Here is a 25,190-nt window from a genome sequence, read left to right as displayed (position 1 = left end):
TGGGCAGGATGTGATTCTGTAGTTTCACCAATCTAATCAGCTCCCAGATAGAGCAGGACATGGCCTTGAGAGTATTTTGAAGTATTTTTGCTTCTCCTCTCTCTCTGTTTGAAGTTGTCATTCTTCTTTGAGCCACCTTTCTGCAGATGAAGGGCAGGCTAGTAAGTCTGTCCTTTCTTTCAACCAAAAATTTCCCTTCTGGGTTTGCCTCCATGGGGCAGAAGCAGCAAGGACCAGAGCTGGAGAATTTCTTCCAGGCTTTTTCAGTGGGTCATGGCGTGATTGTGCAGAGGGTAGAGCTAGTGAACACTATCAGCCTTCTCAAGCAGTCCTTGGTTTTTTAACCAAGATACTTTCTTCTGTGAAAGTTGAGCTCAGAGATGTTTCTTATGAAATGTTCAGTTCACTGGTATCTGTTACCTATTTTGATGGGAAACTGTTGAAAAGGGAAGATGAGAAAGATTTGATCCAGGATGGTTAAATCTCCTAAGAAGACAGATTTCCGTTGTTGCTGGCAAACTGTAGCAAGCAGGATTTTTGTGCTGAACAAAAGCAGATTTTCAAACTTCTTGAAGGCTGGAGTTTGTATACATATTTTTGCTAATAAATCTTCAGTAAGTATTTGCGTATCTGTTTTTATCTCCTAGTAGAGCAGCTTGGATATGCACTCCTATACAACCACTACAAAAATTCCAAGTCTGGACAAAATAAGCATCTTTCACAGCCAGGAAGTACAAAATGCATAACAGCAAAGCTTTTTTCCTGGAAGAAAGTGTGTTTTTATCATCTCTCAATAAAAGCCAGGGCTTGCAGTGAGATATGCAGGAAAGGCACAAACAGTGAAGCTCAGTGTATGAGGGCAAATGAGCAGGAGTGTCTTCTCAAAAGAGCTACGTGGCCTTGGAAGTGATTGCCTGAACAACAGGAACAGTGGTGGGAAAATGAGTTAACGCTTGTGAATCCTCATTTGTCCTCTGCTCCAGACCATTAGTGCTGGGATGGAGCAGAGTATGAAAGGGATAGTTTGAAGGAGGCAATAGATTGAACCATTCGCTATCTCACTGCTTAATTTTGTGTAACAAAGGTGACTGCTACTAAAAATGAGAGCTTAGAGTTTGTACTTGGCTGAATGTGAAAAACTTCTTGGCTTCTCAAAAGGTTAAAAGCTTTTCATAAAGTGTAACACAGACTGGCAGCTTGAATATGAAAAGAAACTGCTCTCTTTGTAAGCAAAAGTGACTGTTTGATCCATCTGGGCCATGTGAAGGTTGTGGATTGCTGGAGGGGTGGACACACTCATGGTGTTGAAGGGGACTCTGCCTGTCATCTTGCTCCAGATTGAGCCTTTTGAAGTTGCTGAGGGCCCTTTGAGGCTCAACGAGTCATGCAGTCAGCTTTGTGGGTGCTGATATGGAGATGCCTGTGAGGGCCCTTGAAGCTGATGAGAAAGTGGAGCAGATTCATTGCACTCAGTTCTTTAATCCAGCTGCTGTTGTCCCCATGAGTGGGTGACTGTGGGCTTTGTGCTGACTGCCTCGTTGTACTCCGAGAGTGGCCCTGAGTACAGTGGTTTCTCATACACAGCTGAAGAGAAAAATACTCCAGACAGAAATGTCTGTGTTTCCTTGATAAAGGAAAGTAATTTCTTTAGTTGCTTGTAAGGGCTCAGTTGACTTCAGTGCCTCTGTGGATTTATACCAATCACCACCAGAAACTGGATGCTTCCTTCTGTTTCTCTGTGGAAATATTGATTCTGCTTAAATCAAGTGTAATTCTGCTGAAGTCAAGTCATGACTGAGATAAATGGTGGTGAATGGTGGAAGCCACAGCGTTGCTTTGTCTGAATTTCCTTGCGGATTTAACCCAAAATGAGTCACAGAAGGGGGTGGTTGGTTGTGCCAGGGCAGAGCAGGGGCAGCCACTGCCACCACCATTGCCTGCACAGGTTTTCCTGCCTGTGATGAACCATTTGACCGTTTCCCCACCCTGCTCTGCCCATTCCTGTTGCTGATCATGGTGTTTGCTCGTTATGACTTTGCTTTCTAGATTGCTTGGCTTCCCAGAGAGATAGTCCTGTGGCTTGCTGGGGGGCACTTGCCTATAAGAAAGATTTGCAGCATTTAAAGTAGGAGACTTGTCAGCAAAGATGCTGAAATCTATGTGTCATTTTTACCTGCTTGATGGCATGCATTTGCTGTTTATGTACCTTCTAGAATTCCTAATTATTTGAAAACAACCACAGTTCTGCCCCTTCCAAGGAAATCTGTAGCTCGGCAGCAAAGGGAGATCTGGAAATGGTTAGTCTCTGCAGCAGGGAGGGGACATCATAGAATCATGGAGTAGTTTGGGTTGGAAGGGACCTTTAAAGGTCATCTAGTCCAGTCCCCAACCCAGCTCACAGGTGGAGCTGGGTCTCAGTAGATGCATCCCTGGTAGAAGGAAGACAGGGAAATTCCCATTTCTTGCACTGCTGAGCAGGTCAGTGTCATCCCCTGTTTGTGTAACATTCCTGGGGTTTGGCTCCACGTCTCTCCTGGGGGATGCAGGGCTTGGTGGGGTGGTGCACAAGCTGTTCTGTCTGGGATGATTAAAACAGATTTTGGGTTTCCTGAATCAGTTCTGATTCAAAACGAAATCTATGAACCTGAAGCTGGTGATCACCTCAGTGTTTCCTCACCACCTCAAAGGTCCTCCATGAGACCTGAGGAATTACTGCTTTGAGTCACAAGCTGGTGCAACATCAGAGTTTGATGTTCTGTAAGAGCGACTGAATAGAAATTTCTGTTTACTACATTTACCTACTAAGTTATTTTTCATTCTGATCTACATCATCTTTTTTCCTCTCTTTCCTCTGGATTGGTAAAAAGAAAGCCCATGATAGTGCTGCAGAAAAACAGCTGTCTAACAACACTGAGAACATCTTGCACAGAGGCAGTTTCACAGAGCAAGTTAAATTCATTTCAGGAGTGAAAAAATTGCTGCGATTTGATGGCTGTTGGGTGTTTGTGAGCAGTGTGCTGGCTTTGGTGTAGAAGTTACACCATCTGTACCATGATAGTTTTCATTCCTTGCAACTTGTCCCTTTGCTGTTCTGCCTTTCAGGTGTCTGCTGTTCTGTGACAGCTGCTTTGGTGGTCTTCACCCATGATAAATTCAATTTAAAAAGCAGTTGTCATGCCCTTTGCTGCTAGTCTGTCATAGTCTGGGATAAAAACCACTGGCCTCTACCTGAGAAGTACCTTGTGAAATAAAGCTTGTGGCTGGCATTAGCTCTAAATCACATTAATTTTCAGAACTGAGGAGTGTGTGTATCTGTCTGTCTGGCCCTGGAGCCGGTGCCGTGCTGCGCTCACTCCGATGATTAGATGACTGTCCAGAGTGAAGGAGAGCGTGCATATCCTGCCATGCAGGATCCCTCCTTGCCTGCCCACTAACCCACCCTTGTTTTCCAGGGAGGGAGCCAGGGAGCCGGACTCGTGGAGCACCCTGTCTCACACCGTGCACTCGGGGGAATACAGCGTGAAGCACCACCGCGGGCTCGACGTGTACCTGCTGACAGCTGAGGCCAAGGAGGGCACAACGGCCAGCTGGGAGAGGGACATTCGGCACCTTCAGCTGCACATGCAGAGCCACCACCACCAGGTGAGCAAAGGGCTGAAGGGGTGGAAGAGAAGCAGATCTGGCTGGTTGCAGCCTGGCACCTGGGGAGGACTTTTACATGTCAGCATCCTGCAGGGCATGTTTCCCTAGGCGTTTTCTCTCATTCATTATTGAGCGTCCAGGTGGACACCTGCCCATTTGCTTCTTATTTGAACATGGAGAGATCTGATTAAGCTGTATTAGACAGCAAACGTTCTCTCTCAGAGGAGAAGCAGGCTCAGGGCTGTGCAGTGCCAGCTTTGTTTTGCCTCTCTCTGCTTCCAGCTCCTGCCTTCTCTGTTAGTTTTGGACCCCCTTGGATGTGCAGGAACACCTCCCTGGAGACATGCTGACCCTCTGCCTGTCTGGCAGGCATTGGGCAGCTTAAGGCAGGCTCTGGAGTGAGGCTTGGGGTGTGGGCTGTAAGCACGGTGGGGACATCTCTGTTCAGATGGAAAGTTCAGGGTCAGAGAGACTGAGAGGAAAGTCTCTGCAATGGGTGATGGAAAAAATGGCTGTTTCAGTATCACTTCAGTGTAGGACTTAGAGGACAAGCCTGCCTTGGCCACACAGGATTTGTGTCCATGATGGTCCCTTCACTGTGCTCCTCTCGAGCTCTGTGGTGGTTGGACCACAGGAGCTGTAGAGCTTTGGAAGGGCTTCCTCCTGCTGCTTAAAAATCGGTGCCACAGGGTCTCAGTTGGGATGGGAAGGTGAAACATCAGAACACTTTTGTGCCATTTCTCAGAAACACCCCCATGTCTGTCACACAGCTGGCATCACATGTGGGCGTTCCTTCATCAGATCACATATCCGCGGTTGCAGAGGTGCAGAATCTAAACAACAGGATATTTTTCTTGCTTTAACTAACAGGGGGGAGAACTGGTGTGTGCAGCCAGTGGGCTGGGGGGATGTTTAGGGGAATGGGCCATCCTGAGCTATTTTCAGCCTTTCCTGAGTACCTGAGATGTTAATTACTCCCAATCTCATCAGGAACTGGTGGCATGAGTGGTAATTCCAGGCTAACTGTGAAATCTCTTCCCCTTTCCATCAAAAGACACTAAACCATGGCAAGCATATCCGGCTCACTGCTTGTTTGCTCATGCAAATGCCAGATTGGGGACATTTTGCCTGACAATGAAATCAGAAATAGACTTTACTTTCCACCGCTGTTTTACTTCATATCTAATCTGATTTGAATTTGGAAAGCAGCCCTGTAATTATTTCATTTAGGTTTATTTTGGGTCAGTTGAAAGCCTGTTGGCTTCCTTTGGTGATGGCTGTATTTTTCCGGCTATCAGCAGAGTGACTTCACCATGAGGATGCTGGGGCTGCTGCAGCCTCTCCTTTTTAAAATCCTGCTTGTTCCCAAGCAAGTGTCACTGTTGTCTGTGTCTGTCCATCCTGGCTAGGAGCCAGGAGCACAGTTGCCATGCTCTGCTGTGGGGTTACAGCCACCAGATGCCCAGCATGCTGTTTGCCCTTGCAAAAAATAGCTGCAGCCTGTGGGTACTGCTGCACGCAGAGCCCCGTGTGCCATCCCTGATGCTACACAAGGGATGGAGATGCCATGCTGCTGCCTCCAGTGCTAACCTATCTTGGGATGCCTCAAAACCAGGGAGGCATAGCTGACAGCATAGCTGGGAACTGGGCAGCAGGGTTGCTTTGAATAGCAGGGAGATTCGTGGCAAACAGCAGGAGTACATTTAGTGGTCTGTGACTCAGTGAGTCTGTGGCACTGCTCACTGTTTGTAAACCTCAGAGTGGGGAAAGAGAAGTAAATGAAATATCCTCAAGGTAGCAGTGGTGATCTTAGCCACTGTTGGTATATACAGTACCCAGAAGTTCCCTGTGATGCATCAGTGGCTGCTTTAATAATCAGGGTGTTCAAGCTGACAGTTTTGGTGTGAAGTTCTATTTCTCTGAGAGCTAAAAACTTAACCAAAATTTGCAGCGAGCTGTTCAGGCTAGACTTGTAGTATGCATGTATTTTTGGGAATACTTCTACAAATAAATGCAAGAAAAGCTCAGATTTTACATAGTTCATTAGAGTTTTATATATGTGGAGAGTCTCAGGCACTTCGTGAGAAACCAGTGTGACCTTGGAAAGCTTGTGGTGCAAAACCCCAAGCAAACCTGTGGGGAGCTCTGTTGGGTTTACACTGAGAGACTGGGGTTGCTCAGTAATTTAATAAGTCACTATTTCTAAGATGTGAACATGGATATGTTCTCTTCTACAGAGAAGAGAATATGAAAGGAAATATTGAAACAGTTCTTTTTAAGTAAAGGTTTGATTGTATCAAACTATAAATGGTTGACAAAGCAGATGCTCTGGAAGGAAAATGCAGATTAGAGAGGAATTGATTATGTTCCTACTGTTCCATGATAATGCATGTATTAATTTTAATAATATGTCATCATTTTGAAATTTTTATTTCCAGTTAGGAAATAAATTTCAGATATTTAATTATGCCTGCAGTTCTCAAGAATAGATTAGATTATTAGTTCAGTCCTGGGAGCAGGAGGCAGTTGGTGTGTTTGGACATAGCCAGCCAATGCTCATGTCTGAAATAGCATTTCCATCCATAGAGAGAAAATTGAAGAATGCTGGGGAGTGCTGGATAGGGATCTGAAGGTGCTCTTAAGCAGCATTTGCTTGAAGTCCTTTGGGACTAGGCTGGTATATATTTGCATTATTTGGTAGACTGAATTCTGCTCTTTACTGATCTTGAATTTAAGTGCACTCACAAACTGAGACTACAGCTTCTCAAAGAGCAATTACCAAGGTTACAGTCCTTTTCAGTGATGGCAGATGGTGTAGCAAGGGGGTAGAGAGACAAATTTCAGCTTCGGGGTGTTCAGGCTGGATTTAGGGAAAGTTCTGTATGGGAGGGTGGTATGGCATAGGAACAGATTGCCCAGAGAGGCTTTGGGTACTCTATTGGAGGTTTGGCAAGATAAAGTCATGGTTGACCTGATGCTGCAGTGGCAGGGGGCCGGTTTCAGGCAGGTGGTTGGTCTAGATGACCTTTAGATGTTCTTTTCAACCAATGTTTCTGTCATTCTAATAATTTCAATATTACCTCCTCCCACTAAAACCAACATGTAAAATACCCCCTGCAGTACATTTGTAGCCCTCTCCTGAATGACACTAGCAATAGGATTCATGTGGAATAGGATTAGGTAGATACAGGTCTTGAGTAACTGCATGACAGAATAAACTGGGTTTTGTTTTTTCTTTTGTGTCTTGTTACAGAGTTTAAGGCAGCAGACAGAGCCTGTATTGGGAGATTCTGGAGACAGCTGTGTTAGAAGAGCAGAGGGTCACCTGACCACTACCTCTCAGAGCCTAGAAGAAATGGCAAGAGAAGAAGGACAGGAAAATCTGTCTGATCTGGTTCACCTGGACATTGGGCAGCTCTCAGACCAAACTCAGCAGGAGGAGAAATGCAACAGCAGCAGTCTGGGAGCTTTTAATGATGCACCAAATGACACGGTTAGCCTGGGGGGTGCAAACAGCCCAGAGAGCTTCTGTGAAAGTAAAAACGCAGTGATATTGTGTAAAAAGGAAGGAGAGGCGGGGCTAAGATCTGCAGAGGGCTCTGGGACTGTATCAGATGAGGACTGCACTGGGAGCCTGTTTGCAAGTGTAAATGGTTCTGTAAATCTTCCATCCTCTGGAAATACAAATGAGGAAGCTGGAATGACATCGGCTGGAGTTGTTCTGGATCAAGCTGGCGTGGGCAGTACAGACAGTGCCCATCAAGAAGTGCAAACTGCCGAGGAGCCTCCAGCTGACGGTGCTGCTGCTGTGGCTGCAGCTGCAGGTGAAGCCCCAGCTTCCTCAGAGGGCCTGGATGTGGCCATGGGCCAGACTGAGTGCAGGAACTGTACTGGGGCACCTGAGAGGGCTAAGGGCCAGCGACGGGCAGAGGATGGGATGGCAGAGCCTGGTGAGAGGACTGCAAACTTGGAAGAGAAATACCCAGCTAAGGACGAGTCATCCAGCACTGCTCAGCCCTTACTCAGTGGTTTCAATGGCACTGAGTGTTCGAATGGGGAGGATGCAAATGTGGGAGTGGTACCGGCCTGTGACGGTGCAAATGCAGAGGGTGACATTGGCAGTGTCTCTGCTGACCTTTGCAAGACTGGCAGTAACAAAGAGACTGATGTGGACTCGTGCACTGCTCAGGTAAATGGTGACCTCATGGAAAGCCAAGGTGATGCCAGTGTCACAGCGAGGCAGGAGGTCCCTGCGAGCACTGGGGAAGCATTGCCAGCAGAGAATGGGGTGAAGGTTCCTGCGTGTGCATCAAAATCTGCTCCTGGTTTGGAAGTCCATGGTAGCAGTGAGAGTGGGGAGCAAGAAGGGCAGGTGGAAGCAGGCTGCACAGATGGAAAATCCAGCTTGAACTCACAGGAAGGCAGTGTGGAAACTGATGGTCCTGATGCTGAACCTGAAAACAGAGATGTTGATGGTTCCAGTGAAAGTGGTGCAGAAGCTGCACATGGCCGGGAGAGTGGTGAGATTGCTGACCATGGAGCTGAAGCCATGGAGAGTAGTGAAAAGGAGCCAGTAGGAACTGATACCAGCAGCTGCAGAGATGGAGGAAGCAAAGATTCTGCAGGCGGAGGTCAGGAAGTTGCTGGCTGTCACCCTTCTGCTGCTCAAACTGGCATTAAAGGAGAAATGGGCAACAGCTTCAAACCAGACACTGCTCAGGAGAGTGAACGTGAGGAACGTGAGCCTGCATTGCTCCCTCCAGAGGACGTGAGCACAGGCCTGGCAGAGAAAGAGCCTGCCCAGACTGGAGCAGAGAAAGCAGAGAGTGCTTCGGAGCAGGAGGGGAAGAGCAGCAAGGAGGAATCGCCCTCTCCCTTACCCAGAGGAGAGGGGCCTGCTGTGAGTCAGGAGGGAGATGCTGCAGTGGCACCTCCTGGGCAGGAGGCAGCTCTGCAAGGTAACGACCCTGGATTAGCTCCATGTGCCAAGGGCGCAGACTGTGCCGAGGGTAATTTAATAGGCACACCCTCTGCAACTCATAATGAGGAATCTAAACAAAACCAGGAAGCGGTGGTGGCAAGGGCAGGCTCAGCAGAGCTCGCCTGGCAGCATGGTGGGGAGCATGGCAGGGTAGCTGCTGCCCGGCCTGGGGACCATGCCAGGGATGAGGGCTCCCCGGAGCAGGGCCTCTCGCAGCAGGCTGAAGGAGGCAAAGCTGAGCCTGAGCAGGAGGCTCATGAGAATGGCAAGGAGCGGGTTTTGTCGGAGGAACTTCTTGCTGCGGTTGTGAAACCCTCTGCCTATGGTCTGGGGGCGTCTGTGGGGAGCAGCAGCAATGTGGATGCTGGGCTGAAGGCGACAGTCCAACCCGAAGAAGTTTGCAAGGCTGGAGCAGCAGTTGCAGCAGAAGGCACCATGCTTGGACCTGCATCAGCAGATGAGTCACTGGGTGCAGAGACTGACCCTTGTCCGAATGTGGCGCCGAACCAAGACCAAGACCCCAGTCAACGAATCTCCTCCCACAGCAGCACCCCTGAATTAAAGGATGCCTCAGAGGCGGGAGCCCTGAGTGAAGCCTGTGAGGGTAAGGGGGTGGCAAGGCCAGTGACAGTAGCCCCTGTTGTAGCATATCCAGAGGAGCAGGAGGACACGGAGAGCGTGCTGCCCCGGGCAGCGCTTCAGCCCATCGCAGAGGAGCCCACGTGTGACAGTGACTCCAGCACCGACACCGTCTGTCCGGCCGGCGACAGCGACGCTGCTTCCACCACCACAGCAGCTCAGGGGGAGGGCTTGGCTGAGCCCGATGGAAAGCAAAGCCGAGCTGTACCTGCATTGCCCTTCTCACCGTGTTCCTGCCACTTACAGGCTGTTGACTCACTGGAAAATGTGGGAGTGAAGAGTTTGGTATCGGCTAACGATGCCTCCTGTCTGGATAAAGTTCCTAAAATGGTAAAAAGTTTTGATGCAGTGATTTTTGCAGCAGAGACACCTTGTTCAGGGGAATTACCAGCCGCAGAAAAAGTGGGGCTTGAGCCCCAGACTGTAGTAGATGCTGGAGCCAGCCTTAATGGAGAAATGGATTTAAGTTCCTCTACAAAGAAGAAGATTGTCAGCCTGACGGTGCAAGAAGCTGAGCCTGTTACAGGTAGGTAAAATCAATTGGTTTCCTACTTTTTAGTTTCGTCTTTGTAGGCATGTCTCTGTCACGTCATCAGCAAAGGAAAGGAAGTAACAGCTGGAGGCTTGTGTTGGAGAGGAAGTATTTGAGGTTTTTCTTCTGAGAAACAAAAAATTTGTAGTTACATATAAAAACTTGTACTTCAAATGCATGTTGCTTGTCTGGCACTGGAGGTAAGGACAGAACATCATCTCCTGTGAGTTTGTGCAGAATTTCTTGCACATAAATCCTCACTGGAGAAGAAACTAATGGGAGGGAGCTATTTGGATTACTTTATCTTCAAGATACAAGCTTTCATGTGGGCATGAGGGTTTATTTCCTTGCTGCTACTCCTTTGCTTTTCCCCTTTATTTTCACTAATATGGAGACAGAGGATCCTACGGGTCTCTCCTGCTTCTCTTTGCTTGTTGACTTGAACCAGCTGCCAGTGTCCCTCTGAGCTGCCCAAAGCTACTTCCTAATTGGCAGCATTAGGTCATTTAAAACAGCCAGTGAGCCCTACCCCCGCCGCCTTTTCTGGGCTTCAGAGCTTTTTTTGTCGGGCAGAGCAGCCGGTGGTGTTTGCCAGTGTATTCCAGCAGTACTGGAACTGGGATGATGAGTTTTACTGGCTCCTGTTGGCTGGGAAGTGGGACTGGCATCCCCCGTGGATGAGTGGTGATGGGGGAGTGCGATGGGACTTGGGGGACAGCATAAAAGCCTTGGGTCCATGCAACAGGAGCTAATGGAAAACATCTCCAGGTAACTCCAGGAAGGGGGATAAAGGGGTACATTGAATGAAAAAGAAATGGGTTTGTTGCTCCAGCCTGGGATTTAATGGTAGGTGAATTTGGTACTGAGGCATGGAGCTAATCTGATCTGTGTATCCCACCTGTTCAGGCAGCTGTTAAATGGAAGCAGCTGAACTTTTTCAGTTGCCATTTTTTCTTTGCTATGAGAAAACGATACAGTGCCTCTTGCTTTCCCAGCACTGAACAAACAAACAAACAGAGCATTTAAATGATTAAGTCTGCCATGATATAAATAATGAAGTTATGGAGTTACAAAGCTGCTTCCCTGCTTTAATGCTGAGAGCTGTTTCTTAAGTCTACTCTTCAGAGAGTTTGTTCTGGTATGTGACATTAGAATAACTGAGGGCAGGAGAAAGGCTTGGAGAGGAGAGGGGTGTCAGTGGAGGGTCCAGCAAATCCCTTTTTTGTTGAATTCAGGATTTTTAGGATGTTTATATGTCAAGAGATAACCAGTAAACATGAGTCAGGAGATCATTAGTAAATAAGAAGAAAGATTTAAAGATGGATTGGAAAGCTCTTTTCAGAAGGAACCTGTTTAAATGTTGTGTTGGTTTGACAGTTCAATTGATGGGAGTGGCTGTAAGTCAATACTTGGCAGGGCTCCTTTTCCTGGGAGCCTCTGGCTCTGCCAGCTCTATCTGTACAGTCCAGGTCTTTATCTCTGGTTGGATTCTTGGAGTCATGACATTGTCTAGGCGAGGTTTTAAAAGGAAAAGGGGCCAGACAGTCCAATAAGATAGTAGCTAAAGTAGGAAAGTAATGTTAAGTCATCATTCTGTATTAGGATATGGAAAGGGGAGGAAAAAAGGAGATGATCCTGTTACTGATTTAAAATACATAAGGATTTAGGGCTAAAAGGTCTTGGAATAAAATGGTCTGACCTGTCCTTAAGCAGAAATTGTTTATTTGCATTGAAATGCTGCACGAAACAAAGTTTCAATTGTAATATTTTCTCTTGAAGTCCTTTAGGATTATTTTGAATCAAAATGTTAGGGAAGCTCAAATAAAGCATTAGCTTAAAGCAGAGACAAGTGACTAATATGAATCCAAGCTCACTATTTGGAATATTTTTGAAACTGACCTCCTATAAAGCAGCATCTAGAACTCTGGTATGGCAGTAATTCAACAGAACTGATTCGTTGTTTATAATTGTTGCTGTGTACATTTTTCATGTCGGTGTCTAGCCTTGGGTAGCATGTTTTTTGTATGAGTTCAGTGGCAGCCTTCAATTTTTCTTTGCTGCGCCTGTGTTGGGGAGTTTTCCCTGCAGTCTGGGTTTGTACAGAGGATATATCCGTGCCAAACTCGTCAGTTCTCAGAATGAATCACATCTTTTTTGGGTGGAATACAATAAAGCCTTCCCAAAGGAAGTATAGGTCACAAGGCCATTTCTCAGAAACACGTGTAGTCAGAGGGGTTTATTGTCATGGTAATTTATTAGAGATGTAATCAGCTGATAATTGCTGTTGCAATGTCCAGATCATTGAGCTCTCTTCAATTTTTTTAATTTATATTGTGAAGCTGCTCCCAAATATACACCTGTTTATCTCATTGCCTCTGCTTAGTTTCCGCCTACCCCCAAAACAAAGACTTCAAAAGGCTAATTTCCTTATCCAGACAGATATCTAGTGACTGGTCACAACCCTGAAGAAGGCTGATGAAGGTAGATCCTGCTTTCCTGAGGCATCTCCTCCTGCTGTTAGCTTTAGACTCAGAACTGCATTAGAGCTGAGTAATGGGTTCTGCAAGCACATCATCTGCAAGTCAGGCAGGTAGATGCTACTCATTAAAAAAGAAAGGAGTTAGGTTATGAAATCATACCACAGCAGCCAGGCTGGGTGAGAAGAGATGCCATGGGTTTGTGCTGACAAAACACCTCGGAGTAGTTGCAGTTTCTTGGCAGAAACCAAACCCAGCAAGGCTAGATTGTATGGTTGGGGTCTGCCATCTTAAATTAACAAATACTGTAATTACTGCTCCCTAGCTATTCTCCTGGGAGAAATATCTCCTGTAGATCTCAGCATTTCAAGAAAACATTCTTTGACAGAGGAATATCACCTTATGAGTCTTCACATTCTTACCGGTGGCATTTGCCCTATGGAAAAGCATTTGGTACAATTTCCTTCCCCTGTTAGAGTGGCAGGATGAGCAGGTAACAAATGTCACTAACAGTGCCACATGAGCAATAAGGGGCTTTATGCCCAGAGACCTCTGTGATAGCTTTATAGTGCTTTTCCTTTGGGATATTTCTTAATAGAAATTTAGAAAGAAGTGACAGAGTGAAAAAATTGTCTTGAATCTTATCTGAGGGCAAAATGTCTCCATCCTTTATTTCTTACCTAGCAGGGTAAGCTTGCTTCTCCCATTCTCAGTGCACCAAATGTTTCTTGCTTGCGTGTTCTGTCTTTGGATCAAGGTCTCAACCATCAGGGCATTGCCGTGACCCCAAGCAGATCTCCCAACCAATGGAACTCACAGAAATTTGTAGCATTACCTCTCGTTTTTGAGTCTGCCCACAAATTCATGCAGTTGAGGCAAAATCATTGCAAAACCAGATGGTCCCAAAAAAACAAGGGTAGACATTAAAGCCAGTGGAAAACCATTAGTGACGACTCTTATGATAATTTCCCCATGAAGATGGGAGGCTCCTCTTGCTAAATCCCTGGACGAGTAAACTCACTGCAAGCATACGTCGCCCTTAAGAAGGCGTTGTCATCCATCCAGTGTTTGTTTTTAGTAGAAATGAGAGAGGGAGTGGGATCAGAGCGGGGTTTAGCCCTGACACAGCCACTCTCCATCTGGGGGCTTTGTTCAAATCACTTCACTCCCCTCAAAGTGTCCTGTGTATCATGAGAATCGTTAGCTTAGGGTTGAAAGACAATTACAATGTTGACTTCGTGCCAGAAAAAGGTAAGCAGGGGGAACCCCAGGGGAATGGTGACTAATGAAAACTTGGCTGGGCAGAGAAAGCAGCTGGGATGTGAAATTTGTATGACTGTGGTGGTGATACCATCACAGGAGCATGGAGAAGAGGAAAATCAGCTGGGACTTTGTAAACTCCAGCAGCAGAGGTTTTGCTTTCCTAGACCAGGGGGGTAATTCTCTCATCCGTAGGGCAGTGCAGGTGGGTTGAATTTTTGCAGCTTGTGATTTTAATTTTTTTTTCGCTGCTTAAAATACCTATTGAGAGCAGACAAGGCTGGTTTCTTGTGTTATCTTTGGGTTATGGTAAGGAGAAAAACAACAAAAATTTTTGTTCTTTATCTAGATGAATGGGAGCCAGGAACATACATGGGCAAATATCTGCAGATGTGCTTGGCCTCACAGGTTCTCGGGAGTTTCACCCTATGCTTGCTGCTGTTTCATAGTTTCCTTCAGTCCCAGATATGATAGTTGTTAAAATTAATAGCAAGGAACCAGCAAAGTCAGCAATGAAACCAGAATCTGGAAATCAAATGGACTTGAAGGGGTTCAAATGGACTTGTTGAAGGGGCTTGGGGGTTGGGTTTTCTTTTCTTTCTTTTTTTTGGGGGGGAGGGACTGGCTTGAGTAAACATAAAAGTAGTAATAGCACTTAAAGAAGTGTGTTTATAAATTACCTTTGTGGACCTTCTGTTTGCACAGGGAGGTGGAAAATGAAAACTGAGGACGAGGTGGATTTTCTGAAGGAGCGGGCGGAAGAAGCGGTGAGTGCACATGTAGTCACCTTGTCCTTTGCTGTGCTTTATAAAGAAACACCACTGCTGCTGTGACCTGCTAGTTTCCTTTCTGCAGCCTCTGCAAAGCTGAACGATGTCCAGTGATGTTGCTTTAGCCTTTTAAAAATAGCCTGGGCTTTTTTAGCCCTTGCATTTTCAACTGCTGGGTTAAGGCACATTTATGTTCTCTCAGTCGGCGACAGAGAGATTGAGCCAAGAGGTTCCTCATGGGGCAAGGTTGTACCAAGATTTTTGTATGATTTGATAAAAGCCATGTCCTGGAATGTACTTGAGGAGGGTGATGCTGTGTGGGGGCCAGCAGCACCTTCAAGGTCCCTGCACTGCTGCTGCCGGGGTGGTCCTGCAGAGTCTCTCCATCCCTTCTTGTGCTTTGTGTTTCCAGGGAGTTTTTGGCAGAAAAGGCTGTGGTTGTGGTTGCTGTTGGTGTGTGCACAGGCTCTGAGGTCTAAAGGCATCATGGGATGGGAGTGCTTATGCCTTAGCTGGAAGAAAAATGAATAATGGGGGGATATATAGGGATCAAATGTGGGGGGAAAGTCTATATTCCTCGTGTCAGTGAAACAATATGAAAAGGTCATGCCAGGAATCAGGAATCCATTGGTATTGTATTCTATTACTTGTGCTTTGCTATATTTAAGGACTGTCTGTGATTTAAAAAAAAAAAAAAAAGGGGATATTCAGCTTTACTTGAACATAATTTTCATTTAAAGCACCGCTAATACAAATTCTGCTTTGTCAATTTGTTTTTTAAGTCTTACCTTTCCTAGCTGGGTTTGTATTTGCTCCTGTATTTTATGTGTGGTTTCATGTTCCTGAAAACGTGTTTTGTGAATGGTAAATTGATGGCAGCCTGCGTTGGAGCACGTTGCCTTTGAGCAGCTGTGTTTGTGTCTTCCCCTACCATTATGAAGCTGTTAAAAGAGAAAATACTGGGGGGATGAGTTCACACTATAGGGTGGAGCTCCAAAAATCTTTGCTCATCGTGCAGTAAAGCTCTTTGAGCAGCAGAACAGTCTTGCCAAAGCTTGTAATAAAACCAGGTTTATTATGTTTTTAACAAGTTAAGGCTTAATTTCTGTAGCTGCTTGCTTGGTGAGTTAGCCAGGGACTAGAGAAAATAACTTTCAAGCTAAAATTTGTGCTGTCTGATACGGAAGTCTTTTGTTACTGGAATGTGTGAGTTTAAGGATGCTACTGATTTTTTTTTTTTTTTAACTGACTCTGTATTAAAGATAATTTTCCTTAACAATACTTACAAATCTGGTAGTGAAATAAGAAATCTTTAGAAAATGCAAACTAGGACACTGCTTTTTCTTTTCAAACGAGGATAAAAGAAAAAAAAAATCATTGAATTTGGCTTCCACTTTGCATGTTTAACGGCATTTTGGGTTTTGTGTGTGTGCTTTCTTCTCTTCTTCCTCTCCCTCCCACCCTGTCAAACACCTCTTTAGAAATCCGGCTTTTTCGAGGCAGGAATGGGAGTGCCAGGGGAATGGAAAGTTTGCGGCACGACTGACAGGGTTTCCTGTTGCTACGTTCAACAGAAACAAACTAACAACTGCACTATATTAAGGTCATTTAAAAAAAAAAAACCAACACCAAAAAGGAGTGGAAGGCTTATAAATAGAGCTTAATTCACACGTGTGGGCTGGGTCAGAGCTGGCCGGTGAAAGCCACCGTGCTTTGTGCCTCTCCTGCCACGTCCTGACCCTGCTTTATTTAGTGCTGCCTCTTTTTGTAGCCAGAAGTCTTTCAGGTGCTCATTGGCTTCTCATTACAAAGCTATTTTGTGGTTAGTAAAGGTGGTTTTCTTAACTTGTTGCAAAGAGAAGTGTTGTTGCTTGCCCCTGGTCAGGAGCTGCAGGTATTTTGCAGCCTCGCCAGCAGTTTCGGGTCTTGGGAGTTGTTGTTAACTCCTGTTTTATGGGTGAGGAATTTGCTCAATGTGGAAAGCTTTCCATATGCACAAGTTACTGAAAAAAAAAATGTCTTGGAGTTTAAAAAGTGCAGTTTCTTTTGTAGTTCATTCAGGCTGAAGGACAGTAGCTTGGGTGCTCTGGAGAGAGAAGGGGGAAAACTCTTCTAAGCTGGGTTCTGAAGAATGAAAACTTGTGAAGAATTTTTAGAATTAGCTGGATCTGTGATGCCAGTATTACATATGTGAAATCTCACACTTTCCCCTCTAGTTGTTTCAGAAGATTCTCGTGCATGTCGTGGAAAAGCTGCTGCTGGAAAATGTTTATGAAAATGATTGTCTCTGTGGGGTTATAAGCACTGAAGAGAAAATAATGGAAAAATGTTTTTTCCAAGTAAAATGAGTTTTTAAATTATCTGTTTCTTAAATTTCCAGAATCTTTTCTCAGAGGTTGTGTCTGTTCAGGTATAAAACTCAGTAAGCAGAACTTCCCAGGCTTTCATAGTGGGCAGTGAGGGCTCATCCTGATGGAGACTCTCCTGGTCTTCATCTTCCTGCTTCGTGTGGGAATCCTGAGTAGAGCTGGGACAATCACTTGATGGGATCTATTAAAATGAGACTTTAGTGTTTTTAAAATGGAGTAATTGTTAACTCTGATGAGAAATTTGGTTTGGCTGCTCCATGCTGCAATATTAAAATAATTTTAAATGGGGCTTGTGGCTCCAGCATCATAAAAGTAAAGCAATGCTTTGAAATGAACTTAACCCTGATATGCTTCTCTTGTGTTGATCCCAGAAACTGGTTGTGATTAATTATTTGCTGAATCTTTGTCTTCACGTGGCAGGATGGATAAGGTTGTGCTGCTGGGTTCATCTGACGGCTTTGGTTGTCTGAGCCTGTGACTGAGAAGTTGTAGCTGGCTGACCTCAGGAACAGAGCTCACTGGGAAATAGCCTTTCCTTTGCATTTATTGATTTTATTAGTTAGTTCCTATTGAATTGAATGCATCCTACCTTTATCAGAGGAATTAGTTTTTAATTAATGTCTGTGTTTTCAGAAGATGCAGAGAATGAAACTTGGAAAAGTCTTGCACTTTCATCCCTCCGCTGATCCAAATAGTGCAGTAACATGTGATATATCAGCAAGGTCACTTTCTGGGGTGAACTTGCAATATTTTCAGTCATGATTTGGAAGATGGAGGTATGTTTATAACACTCAGATGACATCAGGTTGGGAGAGATTGCAGGCGCTTGGAGAACAGGGTCAGGGTTCAGAGTGACCTTAAGAAATTGGAGAGCACATCCAGATAAGAGATAAAAGCAGACAGAGAGTGCTGCATTTGCAAAGGAGAAAGCAAAACACACATTTACCAAGTCAGTTTTAAGCTGGAGAGGGATGGCTAAAATAAGACTGAGGATTTTTAGTGGATTACAAATGAATCAACAGCAAGAGCTATTGCAAAAGAGACGAGTCTTGTTTTGAGTTATATTTGAAGGAGTGTCCTCCTTAAGGTGCAGGAGGTGACTTACTCATGTGTGGAACTGTGGAGCCATCATCAGAGCCATCGAATCCATTTGGGGTGCCCTGCTCGGAGGAGGACATGGGCAGATTGGAAAGTGTCCAGAGGGAGACAATGAGAAGAGATTAAGAAACGTGAGAAGAGGTAGAAGGAACTAAATTTATTCTGTGCAGCAAGAAAACCTTTGTGCAGTCCAGCAGTCTGTCAACATGTAATCGTGGTTATTAAAGTCCCAGGTTTCTGTGCAGTTTAATTTACTGCTTTGCTAATTTGCCAGGATTATTTAGGCTGTATGTTGTGAAAACATCCTGTTAGCATCATAAAACTGTTGCAGACCACCTAGGAAGGCTAGGAAACCTCCTTCCCTGGGAGTTGTTACAGATAAGAGAGATGATGCTGTCAGGACAGAGCCTGAGGTCTGTTGTTGCCCAGTGGTTTGTAGGCCCCCAGGTTTGTGCTTTGCTGAAAAGGGAGGAGAGCAAGGAGCTACTAGGCCAGGGTCTGGCAGGGTGAGCAAAGGAAGGGGACTGGGATGGTAGGAGATGAAGGGGATGGACTGAATGGGGTGGAAAAGAGCTTATGGGAGAGAGCAGAGACCCACATGGCACTGAGATGAGTGTTGAGATGGACAGAAGGTGTGAAGAATGCAGAGATTTTTCCTTCCCCCCAACTGTAGTCTCTCATGTTTCTCTTCCTTGGAGTCAGCAGATCAATGGAGAAGATTCTGGCCAAGGTGTACAGTGTCACCCACCTCCTGTGCGTGGTGCTGAGGAGAGTCTGGTGCTGGTGCCAGATAAAGTGATGCTTCATGGTTCCAAACTACTGAACCTTGCTAGTGACCCGAGACAAGGGGCTGGTATAGTTCTCCAGGCTCCAATTTATTTTCCTGGGAATTAATCGTTATAACAAACTGCTCATCCTGAGAACCTGACAAAATTCAGGTTGTCTGTGTGGACTGAAGTCCATTTTCTCCATCTGCATGTGTGTACATATGGATGTACTATGGGATGGGGGTTGCAAATCCCTTTTTTCCAAAGGGCCTCCAGAATAGCATGGGAATCTCCTCAACAGCTTGGGCAATTTCAGAGCAAGTGGCTGAAGTGTTGGAAACAAATCAGAGCCAGGTCTGGCGGTGGAAAGTACAGCCTTAACGATAGCCTTTGTTTTCACCCTGCCTCTTTAAAATCACTTGTGTAACCCTCTCTTTGTAAATGTTGTCCTGTAACTACCGTAAACATGGAAAAACTGAGCCAAAAGGGAGCCTGTCCTAAGCCTGGCATTAATGCTGAAGGCTGACACACACTTACCCATTGGGTCAAGGCTTTGGGCTAGTCATCTGCCAGGCCCTTTCTCACACCCACCAGCATCCTGTGTCTGCCCCGGATGCTCCGAGCAGAGGCTTTGAGCTCTGTGAGGAAATTGTGTCAGCTGGCCAGCCCTGAGTGAATTCATCGCTGTGCAGGACACATCACCCCAGCTTTCGCCGGCTGCTCTGGCCGTCACCGCACAAGCTGCAGGGAGTGAGAATAAAAGCCAGGGGAAAGAAAAGAAAAAGAAATTCAAACCAGGCTGGGGTTCTTGTTTGGTCTTTACCATTACTCATGCCTTGAAGGCATTTATACAACTGTTGTGGCAGGTTTCTTTGTCCTGCACTGAATTTCTCTGGGTGCTGCAGTTCCGATGCCTTTGTATCCCGAATGCTGATAATCCTCAGCTCATAGAGACTAGTTTCCAAGCTCAGCCACAGGATTCACGGATGTTAGGGAGGGAGGCAGGAACGTGGACATGGAGCCAAATCCGCAGCTCAGCGCAGGGATGCTGCTCCCAGGTCTGGCTCCGGGCAGATGAAGGCGCCCACGCCCGGGCCACGGGGCTGGTGCCAGCCCCCGCTGATCTCTGGAGATGGTGAGTTAATTCTCCTCCCCTACGCCTTCCCCTTCAGCCACTGTTCTTCAGAGGCAAAGATTGCTGTGTGATATTCTGGTTTTTCATCATTTCCTCATTTTTTCTAACAAAACATCTGACTGCCAGCCTCCCAGCAGCAGCTGCACAGTTTATCCCTCTGGTTTTTCACACTCATTTGTTAAATCGTCAAGATCTACCTGCAGTTTTATTTATCCATCTCCAGGTGCTGTTGCCTCGAAGGCAGAGTTGTGTGTATATTCTTGCTGTATTTTTGAGATGGTTTAGATTAAAGACAACTGTTTAATAACTGCAGTTCTTCTGCAGTGCTCACTTTTGGCTTGCTTCAGACAAAGGGGTTCACTCACATTATTTTACATCAGTGTATTAAAGTAGTTTTCGGAGGCCCTTTTTAGGATCAGGACTGTTATTTTACAAGTTTGTAAAGTATAGAAAATCCTGCGTTTGGAGTTCTCTTCCAGTGGTTTGATACATTCAATTTTTTATGCAGTCATGAAAGTATGGATCCATACTTTCCATAAAATAATGGATGTATAAGACTGTTCCTCTAGCAAAGGAATGCTGGCACTGAATATTGTACCTTACTAAGGAAAATACTGTGTTGGTTTTGAGTGGTCCAATCTCCTTTATCCTATGGGTTCTTTTATTTGTGTTTGAAATATTTTACAAGTTTTGTGGTGTAACTGTTGTGCAGTAGACATGGTTACTGCACACTGAACTCCTGGTCTAAATATAGAGGAAACTAAGATGATAACATAGGAGACCAAATGTGGACTTTTGATGGAGGCTGCATTATTAAGACAAATGGATACTTTGGTGTATCAGATCGCTCGGTTTTTATCCTTCTGAAGGAACTTATCCAGCTCCATTCTGATACTTTGGAAGTCAGAGTTGGCCCCTTACAGTGTAGTCAGGCCACTGTTCATGTTTTTCTGTCGACTTAGTTTTTTGCAGTTCGTTGTAAGTTACACCACCTTAGAGAAAAACCTTATAAATATAAGAAATAGATTTTTAATTATATTCCCATACATTTGTTCTGGGCTTTTGTGAGTAGTCATGGGGCAGACAGGAACAACTGCCTGAGAGATGAACAGGAACTCTTGGTCACTGATGAAGCAGGCTCTAGCAATATCCAGGCATGGCATTTCTGACTTTTAACTTCCAGCAAAGGATGAAAAGAATGATGGGAGTAAGAAGAAGAAAAGTAGTGTTAAATTTTTTCCATGGAAACATGGAATCAAAATGCATGTAGCCTCATGGTCCTTTCACAGATTTCTCTTTTTGTTACTGTTCTCAGCCTTTTCCCACCTGTTTTAGGTTGTCTGCCTTCCCTTATTATATTGTTTTCATGCAGAGGTGGAAACCTGTTTTTGTAACAGCATCTCTGCTGTTTCTGCTTGGTGTTACTTACACATCCTGGTGTGGCCCAGGGTGACTCAGCTGTGTTGCAGAATGTTTCTGGGCTCTAACTGCTGTTAAAACATCAGATGAGATAAAAGCCTGGGTAATAACTAAATGTTTACCTTTTCATGCAGCATCCTTGGACTGGACTGAGCAGACTGATGGCTCTCTGCCTTGGCAGGGATATCTTTGCAGTAATACAGGACAGACTGGTGGTGGTGGTGGACAGGCACTGTGAAATCAGATGGTTAATGTTGCAGTGGGTGATTAAAATATCTTAGTCTACCCAGAAGGACTGTGTGATTTGGTATCCCAGCGTGTGATATCTGAAATAAAAGTTTGGGAGGGAGTGGGTTTGGCTGAGCTGAGGCAGCTGCAGGTCAAAAGTAAAACCCCCAGGGTCAGAGCAGTGCCTTGGTGTTGTGTTTGGCCGTGGGCAGTGCTAGCTGTCCTTTCTGTCATAAAACCAAATTCATTGAAACTTTCAAGCAAAGGAAATTTCTGAGTTTTGGTAGAAGACTTTAGTCATAAATCATGCCAAAGAAGAGGTAATGTGTCCAAATGCCAGGTATAAAGCATGGACAAGAGTGACTTTTTTATTGGGACCCCAGAGCAGCTGGACACAAAGGATAAGAGTTTCTTCTCACTTACCTCCTTTCCATTGTCACTTTGGTTTTTTACTGCTGTAGTCTGTTTTTTTGAACTTCTGCTTTGGAATAACCCCAGCACAGAGCCTGTAACAAGAATGTAAAAAGAGTTTTGCAATGGTTTAATAAAATATACTTGATCAGCTGTATAGGAATTAGCAGATAGGAGCAAATTCTAAACTAGGCTTTCTCTTGCACTTGGTCTCTTGCAGCTGATAAAGTTCTCCTTCCACTTCTCTTTCTTCATTTTTGCATTGCATTTATGCCTAAATAAGTATGTGCTTCATGTAGCAAACTTTCTGAATTTTCCCTTGAGTAGTGGTGAACTTAACTGGTCCCTCCCTTCTTGCTGTGTTTATCATGTTAGTGCCAGTGATGTACTTGGTGAAAATGAAGGCAGTAGCCATGCCCAGGGGACTAATCCAAAAAAGAGAGAAAATGTTTCTGGATTACCTTGTTTGCTTTCTCTTCTGTTTGTGTAGTTTGAAACAGAGGAATTGTTGCTATTCTGTGTTGAACCTGAGTTATGCTGCTCTCCTTTCAGATCTGCAGAAGGCCTGATGCTTGGCTTATGGCTTCCTCAGCCTGGTTAGATATTACTTCTCCCTAAAGACTTTGCCCTGACACCAGTACAGCCACTTAATAGTAGTTTCTCCTTATTTTTGCACGTAGTTATTTGGGGGCATATTCTTACGTGCATCTTTATCCAATACCACGTGTCTCCCTCTCCTGGAGCATTTTCATCTTCCCCACTGGAGCACCAGTACACCAATACTGTGTTTGCAGGTACCTTGGGGCTGGCTCTGCCTATCTCTGGCTGTGCTCTCCCTCCTCCTGTGGTGTCCTTCCAGCTGCTGAGATAAGAGGCAGGAAAATGAAGCCTCGCCCTTGCTCGCTCATTAGTCTGAGCCCTGGTGCTGAGTCTGCTTAGCATCAAGTGACTTGTTTTTCTTCTGTCTGAGACTATGCTTACCTCCATAAATCACAAAAAGATCATAATCCTGACTTACTTGACACTGAACTTTTGCTTGGTTTCTTAACACAGCTGGACATACTAAATGCCTGAAAGTGGTTGGGAGGAATATTTCCAAAATACACATTTACAAAGGCTGGAGGTGCAGTTCTCTGAAACGTTAGTTTCAATCTGAGATCTAGTGTTTAGGAGTATGAAATCTCTTCTGCCTCTCCAAAATGCTGTACTGATTCTTACCAAAAGCATGGAAAGGGATGGGCTGTTAAAATCTACTGGGGTTAAAGAAGGGTTTCTCGGTATTTTGTTCCACTATTATTTTTTTTTAACTTGCTGACCATCACAAGGTGAGGAAATGCTTACTGATCTGCTTGCCCAGAAGGAGGCAGATAAGTTTTAGTTTCCAATGCCTGCACACGAGGGGTAAAACAGGGTGGTGATACACCTTTCTGAGCCTTTTAAAAGAGAAGGAAGGTTGCTTACATCATGTCCAGATATTCCTACCTGCAGATGACTGAAGAGAGGCACGACTGTAAAGACTGGGGTCCCACAGTCTTCCAAAGGGAAGGGCTGAGAGAAAGTCCTTTCCTCCCTGCAGCATCTGCTGAAACGGATTTTAGGGCATTTTGCAAATTCTGGGTTTTAATGTGTTTTAAGGAGACGTTGAGAGGCATCTCAAAAGGCTTTTTTTTTTTATAGCTGTGTGTTTGGGGGACAGTGTTTGATTTTTCTTGTCAAGCCTTGTATATTTCTTGTTTTCTGTCTTTGACAAAGCTGAGGTCTCCTTCATATGCTATAAACGATGCAAAAAGCACCCAGAAGACTGTTGATGGATCCTCTGCCTTTGTTATAAATCTGTGTATATAGACTAAATAAATAGCTTCTTTCTGGGCTTAAAATCCTTACAGTGCACCAGACAACAAAAATTTGCGTCTTGGAGTAGCTCCGAGAATTCTTTAATGCTGAAATACCTCCTCTGCTCTCAAACCTGGGGCTCTCCCTCCTCTAGATAAGCAGTTTCTGTTTAAACTGGTTTTTTTATGACTGTCCTTTTGGGCAAGCCTTGGCACAGCTGACAGAGACTCTGGGAGTGCATGGCAGGCAAATAAGAAGTTTGAAGGTAAAATTAAACAAGTCCTCTGTTCAAAAGAGCAAGGGGAAAGAAAAAAATCTGTGCGTGGGGTATTGGCTTTCTTTGGCTCCTGACAGTTTGAATGTACACTGGAAAAGATTGGAGCTCTTTAAAAGCTTTATAAGTTGTTTTCTTCTCTTTCAAGAAAACAGAATTTAGATGGAAACATCTTGTTTCAACTAGCAGTTGAATTAAATGTTGAAAATAGGATATTTTGGTTGAATTTGTCGGGGGGGTTTTTTGTTAGGTAATCATTTGATTCACAAGAAAAGTACATTCCATTTTTACGCAAGCCTTACAGTGAGCAGCGCGTGTTCCGTCTGGGAAGCAGCTCTGTCTGAAGCACCAAATACCTTTTGGCAGGTTGGCCCTTAAAATATATTGTGTGTTATCTTTTACGGAGCATGTTGGCAAACGTCTGGATCCCGGCAATGAAATAGCAGGGGGGGAGGCAAGACAAACCTGGGGTTTATTGTGGATTGCTGTTGGAAGTGGAAATGGGAGCCAGGAAGATGGGCAGTGGAGGGTGTTTTAGTCCCTTGTACGGGGCAGAAAGCAGCAGGGGGTATTTTAAGCCAGTATTTAGGCGAGTGGGATAACACAGGTGCCCGTTTGGGAGATGTATTTCCTTTGTTTCTTGTCTGAGGCTGGTGAGCAAGACCAGACTTGGGGGACATTCAGCCTTTTTCCCCCAAACTCCCAGTACAGGGGAGGGAACGAGGTGCCCACTGCAGCCGCTAAAGAGAGACCAAAGTCGGGAAAGGAGCCCAACTTGTATTTTCTTCCAGTCTTTCCAACTGGCCTAGCCTAAAAGAGCATAAAATAACAACAGCTGTTGAAAAAAGTCTAAATTGTGTGCCTGTATCAACAGATGTTTCCATAAGCCATTGATTTTTTAGGTTGGCCCAGCTTAAATACAGTATGAGGATGAAAAGAGTCAAAAAGGTAAAATCTTATCTAGGAGATGTTTCTCTGCTTAGGAGAACTTTATAAGCTGTCAGAGAAGCCATAAACAAAGTTGCACGAAAATATATAGTGGCTTTTAGTTTAAATTGTGAAAATATTTTGCTTTCAATAGCTTTCAGATCTTTGCTGGGTATTTTTGCTTATGTGTCTGCATTAAATAAGCCCATTTAACAAAACCTGATCCTCTTATAAACATGGAATAATGACAGTATCCCACATATGGGTCTCATTAATTTTTGCATGTTTTGAAGTTGCCTTTTTTTTTCTCTGAAAGGCAAACTTCAGAAACAGAAGAGACTAGTGCTGCATAATAGCCAAAAAAGACTAGCTGAGGAATAATAACTAGGAACAGTTAAATTATTTAACTGTTGCATAACAGAAAGGAT

At 44.8% G+C, this 25,190-nt stretch overlaps 1 protein-coding gene across 1 annotated transcript in view; it reads left to right on the top strand.

Moving 5' to 3' along the window:
* AKAP13 (A-kinase anchoring protein 13) overlaps positions 1-25,190 on the top strand; it is a 200,941-nt gene that overhangs the window by 99,110 nt on the left and 76,641 nt on the right. The window contains exons 8-10 of the mRNA XM_082291019.1: positions 3,453-3,642; positions 6,896-9,788; positions 14,237-14,298. Of these exons, the coding sequence (XP_082147145.1) occupies positions 3,453-3,642; positions 6,896-9,788; positions 14,237-14,298 (3,145 nt within the window). The remainder of the gene's footprint in view (positions 1-3,452; positions 3,643-6,895; positions 9,789-14,236; positions 14,299-25,190) is intronic.

Source organism: Coloeus monedula (assembly GCF_965178545.1).
Source record: "Coloeus monedula genome assembly, chromosome: 14".
NCBI classification, from domain to species: domain Eukaryota; kingdom Metazoa; phylum Chordata; class Aves; order Passeriformes; family Corvidae; genus Coloeus; species Coloeus monedula.
This window is presented reverse-complemented; position numbering and strand designations above follow the sequence as displayed.